Source organism: Rattus norvegicus, chromosome 2 (genome assembly GCF_036323735.1).
Source record: "Rattus norvegicus strain BN/NHsdMcwi chromosome 2, GRCr8, whole genome shotgun sequence".
Taxonomy (NCBI): Eukaryota; Metazoa; Chordata; class Mammalia; order Rodentia; family Muridae; genus Rattus; species Rattus norvegicus.
Window position 1 is genome coordinate 141,566,600 of NC_086020.1, and position 13,553 is coordinate 141,580,152.

Consider the following 13,553-nt stretch of genomic DNA (forward strand, 5'->3'; position numbering starts at 1 on the left):
GGCTCGCAGTCCCTAGAATTGTTTCCAAAGGATACTTTAATCCAGAGGAAGCTGTGACCATCTGGGCTCTGAGAACATTTTTGTTCGGGGAGGGAAGGCTTGTGTAAGCTTATGGGACTTTCCACCCTGACAGACTGCCAGTCTTGCAGCCAAGAGGCCTCCAAGAGTAGTCTACTGTGGCCCTAAGTTATCAAAGACTTATTGTGAAATAAAGCCCTAAGCGGGAGGTCACCATCTCAACAGTGACTCATGTCTTGGGGTCCATCGCAGATGACTAGTGGAATGTAGCCCTTCCCAAGTAGGAGTGCTGGGGATTACTTCACAGTGCTTAGTTTGAGGGGTCCAGATCTGGTCCCCCAGGACATTTCAGAAAAAGCAGCTTTGAAGGGCAATCCTTCTCTATTCCTATTCTCTATTCCTGGGAAGGGTGTGTCAAACCACGATGCCAAATCAAAAGATGTAAGGGTAGGTGGGGGTGAGGGTAGGTGGGTGAGTTCCTCTGGTCTCCTTTGAGGAAGGCAACCTCAATACTGGTCCACCTCTCTGCCTAGCACATGACTTGCTTCAGATCCATCTCTGTCCATATTCTTTCTCAGTTCTCTGAGCCACCATCCTATCTGCCCCCATCCGCTGGCAAGTCCTTCTAGGGACTGGGGAGGATTGGGAACGGAGGGGGGTCCAGGCAATCCAGATCACCAAGATCATTGCAGCCAGAAGCCTGGCTAGAGGAGGGAGGACCCTGGACTCAGCCACGGTGGGCGCGCCCTGCCAAGGAGGGCGGAGGGCGGAGCAGGAGAAGGAGGGAGAAGGGAGGGCATGTGAGCGAGTGAGACACAAGAAAAGCTTGCGCGCCACCGCCCTCCTCGGGAGAGAGGCTGGAGTGAAGCTGAGCGGAGAACCGCATTTCAATGAGGACCAGCTCCAGCGCATCAGTGCACTAGCGGCCGCAGATTCCAGACGCTCCTGCTCCGCCGCCCCAGCCGCGCCCAGCCCGGCGAGGACAGCTCCAGCAGCCGGCCACAGACGACCCAGCCTCCACTCGCAACCGGTGCGTGCTTAGCCTGGGCTGGGGAAGGTGCCGGCAGGCCCCGTGGTGCCGTCTGACCACAGCCCTGGGAGCCCTGGCCAGGGTGGACCCCACTGGGAAGCAGCCGCCCCGCCCGCCGTTCCTCGAAAGAAGGCTGCCCTGGGCTGGCTAGTTTGGTCCGACCAGGAGGCGTTGTGTGCCCGCGGCCCCACGGCTGCTGGCTCCTGCCTCTTTTGTCTGGTGCCACTGGCTTTAAATAGGGAGTCTGGCGGGCTGGGCCCTCCAGTCTTTCCATCGCCTTGTTGTTGGAGATAGAGAGCCGCGGAGGAGCTGGGAGAGGCGCTTGTCATTGTCAGGACTGGATGTGGAGCTAGGACCAAGTGGGCAAGGAAGGAGTGGCTGGGCCTGGCCTCTTATTGTGTGTATGCTTTCCTGAGTGCCCAGGAGGGTGGCATGTGCCTGGTGCAGTGTAGGCGTTGCAAGTACCTTTTTGCATGGCCTCAAGTTCCTCTGGGGACAGCCAGGCAGCCTCGTGTACGAATTAGTACCTGCAGTGCTAAAAGCATGCAGAGAGGAAAAGACATTTTCCTCCTAGGGGGAGCGCACACACAGCGCCGCATTGCCCCACAAAAGAGGCTGCTTTTGAAAACCAGGTTTGTGAGGCATCACCGCTGGGTTTGGCAAGGAAATCCTTGTGGGTGAGAGAAGCAACAAGAAGGTTTCATTCAAACAGGGCTCCCTCTCTGACTGCATCTGTGAACGTGTGCCCAGGTTACTGTGCAAGCGCCCTCAGCTGCCACACTGCAGGGTGTTCCGAAGGGGACCGGGGCGGGGGTGGGGGTGGGGGGCGACGACCGTGTCATGACTGTTCCTAAATATATCGCCCTTCAATGGGAAAGGAAAGTAGGGCAGCATTTTAAGTATGGAATGTTTCATGAATGCAGGTTAGGAGAGGTTTTGAGAGGTTATATGTAAGAAAATGTAAAAGAAGCTCACACATCCTGTGATGTGCTGGCTCGGGGTGGTGCACGCACTCAGAAGATACACATGCATGTCTTTTATTCTATGCCTCTCTATCCACCTGAATCCTAATCCAACTGCTAAAATATGAGATAGCTAGGATTTATGCTAGATGCGTGTGAGTGTGTGTGTGTGTGTGTGTGTGTGTGTGTGTGTGTGTGTGTGTGTGTAAATTGCTGAAATGGGAGCTCCTTCACAGAAAGGTGAATATAGATATTCCTCAGAATGGTGAGAAATCTGACAATGAGCAACACTGCTTTTCTGGCTGTGTAATATTTACAGAAAACGGTAAGAGTCCAAGCTCTTTCCCACCCATGGTTTGTAGTTTCTGCGGCTGAGAGCTCTGAGCACCTTCTTGGTGCCTGTCCTTGTGTCCAGAGTCTCCTAGCCACCCATGCTCTGTGAATGCTGGCCAAGTGTGTTCTAGCTAGCTTCCTCTACAGGAAGTGTGAACCTGTGCGAGCCCAGAGAATTTTCTTGTAGAGTTCGTAGTTCATATGTGACTAAGACTCTGAAAGCTGAGCCAGCAGAGGGGAGGGCAGGGCACCTGTTTCCACTCCACACATGATCTCCAGAAGACCAAAGTGTGCACAGTGGGCCTTAACTTTCATTTGGTGGAAGCTGTGGCTTCGACAGCGATTTCACTTCCAGCACAGTTCTGCCATGCTGGCACCATCACTGCCTGCTCACTGAGGGGAAGTAGAAGATGTAATGCCTGCCCTGGGTGAACCCGTGACGAAAGCAAACAAACCCTTCTGTTTGGAATAGATTTTCTTTTCATTTAGTGTGGGTTCTTGTTCCTAAAAGCATTCCCAGTTCAAACTGCTGCCAAGACTTTTCTGGCTTTTGCCAATTGTGAGTCACTGAAGACCCTTGGGACCTGATCATCTTTGGTCACATAACTGTGCCACTCTTTGCTGGGTTCCTCTTTGTGTTTCCTTTTTGCTTAGGTCAACTTGGGAGGAAGCCCCTGGGAATGGCAGAATGGCCAGTGCCTTTAAAAAGAGAACAAACGCAATCAGAAGTCACCTTGGCGTTTACTACTAAAGTTATGACGAGCTTAGTGTGTGGGCATAGCATCGCAGTCTCCTCCATGGCCTTCCTAACTTAACCCACACACCTTTTTGGAGACCGATCACTTAACCAATGTATGAACCAAGTAGGAGCAGAAACCAATTTTGGTTCTGTTATGCAGCTAATAGCCACAGGACTGGTCCTGGTGGAGACCATTTTGAAGTTATTTACTTGAAATCCAACAAAACCATTCACAGCTAGCAGAGCTTTTGTAAAGATGCAGAATTAGGTTACAATGGGCTGTTTATGCGGCACAAGAGACAGCTTTTCTGCTTGTAGTGAAGACACTCTGAATTCAAAGGAAGGGTTTTAATTATGTGATCCTTCCCCTGTGCTCCCAGACCTCTCAGTGGACTTAACAACAGAAGAGAGGTGTCCAGTACAAAGTCTAGACAAAACTTGTGTTCACCATAGGAACAGAACCTAGTGTCACAGGGCTGGGGAGCAAAAGCACTAACTTTGGAATCCCGATAAATTGAGCTCGAAAATCCAACTCCCTAATTGTAACTTGGAGACTCTGGGTAAACCCCGTCTCCAGACCCAGCTTTAATGAGACTAGCTGCCTTGTTGGAGCAAGGTGAGTTTTAGAAGAGGGTTCTGTGTGTTCTCTTCTCTCATCACTGATCTTTGAACCACCGAGTCATCAATATTGGTCTCTTTTATTTGATTCATTTCTGGAATGATTTCTACAGATTCTCTCACTATGATTTCCCGTGTGAGTTTTCTTATGGCAAGTCTTGGGTAATTAACTGGTTAAAGTTAGAGCTTTTTGACACAGGGACTCATGTAGCCCAGGTTAACCTTGAACTTACTGTTTGTGGCTGAGGATGGCCCATCATGCTCAGTTTATACACATTTTAAATTAAATTGACTTTTCAACTGATAGGTAAACTCTACTGTCTCTGAATGGCTGAGGGGTCAGTTTGCTGAAGGTGCAGGAAAAGTCACAAGAAGAAGCAGACATTTTGCTGAGTTTGGGTTGAACTTCACACCAGTGACTTGGGAAGTAGTAGGAAGCTCAGTTCTTCCTTCAGATTTCAACCTCACTCGTAGTCTATTTCAGTGTGCCTGAAATTTTATCGTGAAGAAAGCGTACCCTCTAATAGAGGCTTTCCCTGTTTCCAGATTGCCGCATTGAAACACTGATACTCCTTCAAGGGTGACAATTCCTTATCAGTTCACTTCTAGCGAGAGTGGATTTATCCAATAAGCAGATGCCTTCCTGGCAAAAGGCGGTACTAGATGATTCTGTTTCCCCTGGTTATCTCTGTGCCACATTTTCCATAAATAAATCAATGCTCCTCATATACAAGCTTTATAGGTATTAATAGTGAATATGAACAATGAAGTAGATACTATTCTTACTTCTGTTTGTGAGTCTTACATGTGCCAATCAAGTAGATTTCTCAGCTTGTACAGTTGGTACTAAGTCAAGTGTGTCCAACAGCCTGAATGACATCTTCACTCTCTTAACCTACCTTTCCCCTCTTCTACCTCCTTTCCTTTCCTTTCTGCATCTTACCCTTTCTCTTTCTCTCCCCCGACCATCTTTTTGTCATCTTCTCTTTTTCATTCCATTTTATTACCAAGCACAAGCAAAGGGTTGAGATGAAGTCACATTTTAGCATATGGGATACACATTTATGTTCAAAGTCTTTCTTAAAAGTGCATAGACTCTCTGGATTCAATTTCCTTTCCGCCTGGCCATAGAAGTGCACACTTATTAAAGCCTCTACAGTTTGATCCCCCCACTTCCCGCCACTCCTCATCCTCCCAATCCCTAGCTTAGTATATGAAAGCCATTCCTTCCTCTTTTAAACCTGTTTGTGGGATTGGCACACTACCTAGGCACAGTTCACAGTGAGCATGATAGTCAGGCAAAGCTGGGGTGTGGGGGTGAGAGAGGGTGTTTTCAGTTGAAGTATCTCTTACTTCAGAAAATTTAAGAGGAAATATTCCAGGCCTCAGTTTCTTGACCTATAAACAGGGAGGGTGATACCTTGAGAGGTTGTGACTGCTGCCTGAGAGATTGATAGGCAGACAATGGTGGGAGTTGTGTATAACCAAACTGTGGTTGAGTAATAGGCCGTTACCACTGAGATCTGTTTTTCCATTCCTTGCTGCTGCTTCTTCTTTTCCTCCTCCTCATTCTCTCCCACCACAACCCAAATACATCACCAGTGTTTAAACTCAGCTGCTCTCAGAGTCTCTCAACCCACGATCTTCACATAACCAGTCTGTATCTCTTTTTGGGGCTCACAGGTTCCATACACAAGCCAGTCATGTCGTTCGGCAGAGATATGGAGTTGGAGCATTTTGATGAGCGGGACAAGGCTCAGAGGTACAGCAGGGGGTCCCGTGTGAATGGCCTGCCCAGCCCCACACACAGCGCCCACTGCAGCTTCTACCGCACCCGCACACTGCAGACGCTCAGCTCCGAGAAGAAAGCCAAAAAGGTTCGATTCTACAGAAACGGCGACCGCTACTTCAAAGGAATTGTGTATGCCATCTCCCCAGACCGCTTCAGATCCTTCGAGGCCCTGCTGGCTGATTTGACCCGAACTCTCTCGGATAATGTGAATTTGCCCCAGGGGGTGAGAACCATCTACACCATCGATGGACTCAAGAAGATCTCCAGCCTGGATCAGCTGGTGGAAGGTAAGCCTTTGAGAGCCTCTGGGGACTCTGCAGGCAACAAAAGTCACTGAGGGTCACTTGTCTTTTAGCCCATGGCTAAGAGCCTCTGCTGTTTAACATGCTTAAATTTACTGTTCTGGCAAAATGAAAAAAAAGTGAATGGTATTCAGCCAGTAGCCCTTGATGATGGCAGAAGGAAAAGGTTATCAAATCCCAGAGTGTTTTGTCTGTTCTCTCAAACCCACGTCCTGCTCGTCTTAAAAGCTCATTTTTTGTCCTCAGTCGTATAGCTCAGAGTTCAGGGGTGTTTCTAGGCACAACTGAGCTTTTGGACCGTGATGTCCAAAAGGTCTTGAACCAAGGATGTGAAATTGTAGAGTAGAGAGAGAATTTTAGAGTAGAGAGAAAGATATTTCAAAAAGCATTCATTTTTCTCACTGGGGACCTGAGACTAGAAAAGTGAAATAATATGTCTATGGTTGTATGGTAAGTTAGTGGTGACCCCAAAATAGGGTCATCTGACAATGCCTCCCACTGGGTGCCTCTTGAGGAGGCTTACTGTCTTCCAGGGACATCCAAGAACAGGAGGAAATGAGTCTGTTCGTATTATTTTAAAATCCAGTTCATGTTGACATAAAATCTGTTGTGGACATTTAATGTGAGAACGGGACAGTTTTGTTCCAGGGACAAGCCTTGGTTCCTTGTAAATGAGACGCTTGTCTGCCCTTGTTCATGTTTGCCTTGGCTGGCCATCATTTGAACACAGCATGAAGTCTTTCATTGCCAAAGGAATCATAACTATTTTAATGACGTTGGGAGCAATCACTGGTGAGAGCGTCCCTAAGCTTCCGTTGGGAAAGTCTTCCTGAGCTTGAGTTTCGAAGGCAAAGACAAAGAAGGTGGCACCGTCATCAGAACGAATCCGGTCTAATGCTACTCTGACTTTGTCTCTCTTCCTGCAGGATTTGGCCAGGCCCCACTGTCCAGCTGCGTCCTGGGCTTGCATAGGTAGCAGGGAGCATCCTATCCTGCTGGATTGGAGTCCAGGTTTGCAGTCGCATGGCTGCACTCTGGCAGAGTCCCTCTTGTCTTCCTCTAGAACTGGCTGGAGCTTGCATGTGACTTCCCCCACCCCACCCCCTGCTTTCCCGTGGTCCCTTGGCAGGAGTGCCAGTCCAGGCACAGTAGGACTGGACTCTAGCCGGTGCCCAGCAGCCTGAGCTGTGTGTGTTTACTTTTCGGGAATTCACATCTTTGGTGGCTTGTCGCCCTGCCAAGACGCCTGTAGCCTTGGCTCTTTTCCTTCTATTCAGAGGTCGGCACTTCCAGCAAATTAAAGGGAAAGAGTGACATGAAGTCTCTTTGTGTCAACTTTGATTTTTTTTGTGCCACGTCCTTCGTATGACCTTGGTAACTACAAGGGAAAGTAAAACATTTGGTGACTTCCAAGGGCTCTGTAGCAAGAGCAGATGAGTCAGGTATCTGACCAGTGAACAAGGCATCCTGTGTGGGGTACTGGTGTTGTAGAAAAATGTGCTTAGATCACAGCATGTCCTCAGAAATCTGGGGACTGACGCCTCCTTCTATCCGAGAGTCACTTGGGTGGCATCTTGAAGGCTGGGCTGATTCTGCTTTTTCCATTCAAAATTGATCTGCACTCACCACTCCCATTGGTCAGAGTGGCTGTGGGAAGGTGCTGATGATGATGGCACTGCCTTCCTAGCAATGGCATGGCTGGTCAACACCCCCTCTCCTCACTCTCCTGTTCATTTTACCAATATAATATAATTATACTAATATAATGCCTGCTCCGAGCTACTGTTGTCTTGGTTGAAGACAGTTATGATGGCTGAAGTTATGAGTGTGGGTTCAGCCCTCAGAGCCCTCTTGAATGTGTGAGTCCTTGTGGCTTTCACAGTGATCCTGTGAAAGGACACAACAGGAAGTGGAAGAGGTAGGATTTGAACCCAGTCAGACAGGTGCTAAGATGTGTTATGCTGTGAATTTAGCTCCTACAAAAGGCTCCTTTGTACTTGTTTCAATATGTTGTCTTCCGATGTACTGGGAAGGTAGATATTCTAGCACAAATTTATCTAAATACCACTATTTCCTATCCCTGGTAGTGGATCTCACCAAAATATATTTTTGCTCTACTATTTCTTAAAAAAACAAGTTTTTTTGTTTTTATCTTTACTAATGTTTTTATTACTCACTTAATTTTAAAAATGGAAACTGCTGATATCAGAAACACATCTCTTTAAAATATTTATTGTATATGTATGGATGTTTTGTCTGTGTGTATGTATTTATACCATGTGTTCAGTGCCTGCAGAGGCTAGAAGAGGGTGTTGGATACCCTGAAACTGGAGTTAGAGATGGTATGAAACACCATGTGGTGCTGGGAACTGAACCTGGGTTCTCTGTAAGAGCACAAAGTGCTATTAACCACTGAGCTCACTTTACAGCTTCTGACGTCATCTTTTGAATTTTCTCCCATTATCACTCCCCTCAACAAAAAGTGATTATTGAAGGAATATTCTGATGTTTAAAATTGTTTTAACTTTTTATTTTTAATACACTTCCCCCCCCCACCCCTCTGGTTGAATGATGTCTTTGTTGCATGTGTGAGTCTACATTTTTTTTTAAATTTCCAGTTAAAACTTTCTTTTCTATTTCATAATACTGACAATTAGCAAGCAGCTGCACTGAGTGTTTAAATAGCTGGAAATTCATTGATATTTGCTTTCTTGTCTATTACATTTTTGCTTAGCCCATTAAAATGCAAGACGCTGCTTCATCCTCGTTAGACCCACATCCCTCACTTTCCATAGTAATTTATGCAAACATCAGTTCATGATATCAGCTTTCTGCTTCTCCTCCTGGTACGACACTGTTTGAGTTTTAATTTAAGCCTCTTTAGTCGACGCAATGACAAGAGTGTTCGGCTTGCAATTATTTTTCAAAGTTTGTTCTTTCGCACTTGATCTCGGGCTAAAAATTCCAAGTAACTCTGACAAATGTGGGCTTTATTTATAAATGCTACGGGCACTTTCTGTTTTATTATTAGCCTCTCATCACTGTGCACAGGCATACTTGAGGCACACTGAGAGAGCAGTTCTGGGCTCAGATTATGTAACAAGTGAGTGTGTGTTTGTGCAAACAAGTGGATATATGACTGGATCGGCGGGCACACATATGGGTATGTTAGCACATGTTTCAAAATGGTCTTGGTGTGTTTCCACAAACCACAAGGCTCACTAAAGACAGCTGTAGTGCACTGCAGTGTCTACCTGGGGTGTGGCCTCCTCCTCCAGCTTTGAGCCCTTTGGAGTCTACTTTGGGGATACAGCTGTTGTGGATAAATTAGAGAACCACACCCGAATCCTTCAAACTCTCAGGAGGGATGTAGCAGATCCCGAGCAATGGCTGGCTGATTTCTCCTCTGCATTCATATCTGTGAGGCAGCGTGAGAGGTCAGAGCCTCTCTTTCTCGGGGTACAAATGACACAGATACCCAGTCCCTGGATATCAATAAGTCAGGTGCTTAGTAGGTCTGCTCTGTCAGAAACAGTGGAATCCGCCTCTTTCTCTCTTCCCGCTTGCGTCTTGGCCTCTCATTGGTCTTTTCAGGAGTTGTCTAACTCTAGACTATAGAAAGGCTCTGCTCAATGAACCGAATTTCATCTCACAGTTAAGTGATTTCTCTTCTGTCTTGACTTCCGCTTGTCTGATTCTCAGCGTGGATTTCTTTCTAACTTTTCTCTTTCTGTAGCTCATTTACTTTCACTGTCTCTCTCTCTCTCTCTGACATGTCAAAATTTAAAAATTAATGCCTGTAAAGCTCTAATGCAGGCTTTCCATAAAAGTCCCAGAGGCAAGTTCTTCCTCAGTGTTGCCAACATGTTACAATCTACATGTAATCAACCCAGAATGGTAACTCCGCATGTGTCCGGTTCTGCACTTTGCTTTTCCTGTAACCTTGGAGATCCATTACTTCTCATAGGAATATACCTTAATTCACTTAACCAGCCTGCTCTTGGTGAGGTTTCAGGATGTTTGTGACCCTTTGCCACGCATAAGCTTGCAGTGAGCACACTTGGGTTTGTTGTCTGTTCATGTTAGAGGCTATTTTAGGATCTGCACAGGAAATGGCTGGGTGAAGGTACGGGGGTTCTTGGAGGTTCTTGGAGGTTCTTGGAGGTTATTGGAGGTTATTGGAGGTTACTGGAGGTTACTGGAGGTTATTGGTGTCTATTCACACAGGTGGTTCCAGTTTGCACCCTGCCTACTTCAAGGAGACATTGTTATGGTTTGCCATTTGCCAACCCATCAAGGAAACACGTCTATCCTATTATGGTTTAAATTTCCATCATTTCATGTGTTTAAAGGACATTTAAATATTCTCTATGCCTTTTGCTTTGTAACCTTTGTCCCTTTTTGCCACATGGGGATCATCTTTACTGACATAGGATCTATTTTTTACAGTGTCATTCCTTTGTTTTAATGAATGAGCTTTTCCTGTATTCAACTCAACCCAGTGACATTGTTGATTGTGTTTTCTGTCATGCAAATTTATATAAAATTGCATAATTAAATATACAAGTCTTTCAATTTATGGCTTTATTTTCATGCCTGCTGGATGCCATGCACTGTGTGCTCTGAGGTCAAGAAGTCATTTCTCCTTACTTTCTTGTAGTATTTTAATCAAAGCATTTTAATTAAGAGAAATATTGACATAGTATGTGAATTGAGGACTAGATTTTATTTTTGAATGAAATCATTTGAATAAATTACAAACATTTCATGTAGAAATTAGCTTGGTTTCACAGAAGAATCACAGGATGGGTGCCTTGTTCTCCCCTTGACCAGCTTCCGTAATGGAAGGTCTACAACTTAACACAGTGTACAGAGGAACAGGACACAGCGACACAGCAACTGAGCCCCATCAGTTTCCCCACATCGGTTGGGGATTTTGCCTTTGTTGTACAACCAGACATTGTATTCAGCTGCCATGTCTGTGACCTCTGTCAAGCAGGGACAACTCTTGAGAGTTTGAATACTGTTCTGTTAGCCTGCAGAATGTCCGTCTGCAAGCAAATCAGTTCAGGATTGAGTATTTAATGTAGGGATTCCAGGAGTAACTTTAAATCATCCTCAGGGTCTTATTTCAGTGAAATGTTCTGACATGAGTCTTACCCAGAGGTAGCCACTTAAGGTGAATCTTCATTCCAAAGTTACTGTCTTCCTCTTGGCCAAGAGTAAGTTTGTAGAAGAACATTGAGCCCTTGTAGATGCATTGTCTCTCCTTGAGCTGCTGCTGTGCATCTGGGCATTTATCAATAGGTCTGTAGTAATTATTGCTATGGTATCATATTTATGAGTTTCTATTTTGCCTGCCACACTTTATGCTGCCCTCTCTCCATTTTCCTGTCTCTGGATCATTTTCTGTGATCTTACTAGCTCCCATTACTTTAAGGCCACTATTAAATAATGACCTATCTTTTGAAATCAGCCCTCTCCTTGGCACTGTTAGCTGAAATGAATACTTAGTCTCTTCAAACTCACAAGGGCCAGTGGGAAATCCTCTCTGCCACTGTCTAGAATGTGCTTCTCTACTCCTGTTAATGGATTTTACTAAGGGGTGTCGCCACCTGCTAGCTTACTAATACTCGTGAGTTACCAAAAGGCTTATGTTGAAACCTAACCACTGATGGGATAGTGTTAAAATATAGAAACTTTGGTGACTGGGTCATGAGGATGGACTTACACAAAGGAGCAGGTGCTAGGTGAAAAGAGGCCTAGGAGAACTGTCTTGCCTAGTGTCCCCTGAAGACACAGCAGGATGGTGCCATCTGCAAGGAAGGTGTCTCCCAAGTCTGCAGTTTCAGTCTGTGACTGCCCACTTTCTAGAATTCCAAGAAAGAAATGCCTGGCACTTGTAAACCACCTGGTCCATAGCAGCTTGAATGGAACGAGATACATCTAATTTAACATCGCCTGTGTCTTCTCTTCCCCTATTATCCTTTGAAGCCACAATGACACCAAACCTTCTTAGTTCTGTTTTCTTCAATTTTTTCTCTCCTTTCTTTTGCTACACAAAAGGTTCCAAGACTTCTGTACCATGGAGTAGTAATTTCACCTGTGTTTAGGACTGAAAGAAAAATACTTACTTCCTCAGTAAACATTGTAGAAAAATTTGAACAATGGGGAGTCAGAGCAAATCTGCCTCATCTTTTTACAACTTAACTGTAATCCCTATTTTTTCTATCCCGGCTTGCTTTTCTGTTATAAACACCGTGATTTAAAAAAAAGCAAGCTGGGGAGGAAAGGATTTATTTTAGCTTACATCTTATAGTCCATCATGGAGGAAGTCAGGGCTGGAACTGGAGTAGGGAACCTGGAGGCAGGAACTGAAGCAGAGGCCGTGGAGGAGTGCGGCTCACTAGTTTGTTCCTGCAGCTTGTTCAGTTTGCTTTCCAATATAACCCGGGAACACCCGTCCAGAGGTGACACCACCCACAGTGGGCTGAGCCCTCTCAAATCAATCATCCATCAGAAAATCCCTCTACAGACTTGCTTATAGGCATTTTCTCAACCAAGGTTCTTCTTCCCAAACAACTCTTGTTTGTGTTGGGGGGCAAACAAACAAAAATGAAACAAATCTAACAAGGATAGCTTCCCTTCAATCTCAGACTCAAATGGGTGTCTATCTCAGAGGCACATGTAGGTCCATGGAATCATGGGTAAGAGTACAGGCTCTGGAGTCAGACCAATCACTGTTTGGATCTTGGTTTTTTTCCTTACTAGTCATGTGATCTTGAGCAAGCTACCTAGGTCATTATGCCTCACTGTGCCCTTCAGAGAGAAGCATGCCCGAATTGGTCTCACAGGCTGTGGTGAGGAGTGCAGGTGAGATAGCATGCGTCGGATGGCTTGACTGCTGTATGACTGACTTACTGTTTAAAATTGTCTTTTCACGCTTACTGCGTACTGACGAGTAAAGCTGTCTCTGAGCTTATAGAGCAATTGCACATTTGAGATGCTTTCCTCTCCGCTGTCTGTTGGGGAGTTACTAGAGAACAAAGCAGGCCTGTGTGCTATGTACATGCTAGGAACATGCTCTCCTGCCAAACTGCATTTTCAGTCTTTCTGACTTGACCTCCACAGAAACTCAATGAAATACCATTGAGTAAACCATTACCCTGAAGCCTAAAGGATTGGTACAAGGTCACAAACTCACATAGCACAGTCTTCAACCTGAACTTCTACATAGCTCTTCCCACTGATAAGTTCATGATCCTTCAACAAACGCCCTGGCACAGCAACATATACGTATATGCATTTGTATGTGTGTGTGTGTGTGTGTGTGTGTGTGTGTGTGTGTGTGTGTGTGTGTAATCTACTCAGATCTGAGTAAAAAATATACCTGCAATAAATCAGACTCTGCTAATGAAAAGGGTTTAATATGTTTTAGCTTTATAGGTTCTTATGGGGCACAAGTATGTTTGAAAGAAGTGTTCAAACCTCTTAGCAAAATAAATCTTGGCACACATTTTGTGCTGGTTAGTTTTTTTGTCATTCTTGACACATCCAAGAAAAGGGATTAAAAAATGTTGTTTTTTTTTTTAGAATCAGTTATTCCATAATTTGCTGTCGCTCAGCACCTGTGTTGTGGTCTTTTGCATCTAATCTACATATTTTCAAACCAAGTGTCTCATTAGCATACTCTTGAGTTATTTATTAATAAATATTTTGTGATACTACAGTATATTTGTGATTTTATAGATTATAGATT

At 45.2% G+C, this 13,553-nt stretch overlaps 1 protein-coding gene across 10 annotated transcripts in view; it reads left to right on the forward strand.

The window, feature by feature from the left end:
• The first annotated feature begins 615 nt into the window (after window positions 1-615).
• The window catches only part of Dclk1 (doublecortin-like kinase 1), a 293,874-nt gene continuing 280,936 nt past the window's right edge, over window positions 616-13,553 (forward strand). For all 10 annotated transcript variants that reach the window (XM_039103249.2, XM_039103254.2, XM_039103247.2 and 7 more), the window contains exons 1-2: window positions 616-1,048; window positions 5,384-5,779. In XM_039103249.2, coding sequence (XP_038959177.1) covers window positions 5,404-5,779 — 376 coding nt within the window. In that variant the 5' untranslated portion in view covers window positions 616-1,048; window positions 5,384-5,403. The remainder of the gene's footprint in view (window positions 1,049-5,383; window positions 5,780-13,553) is intronic.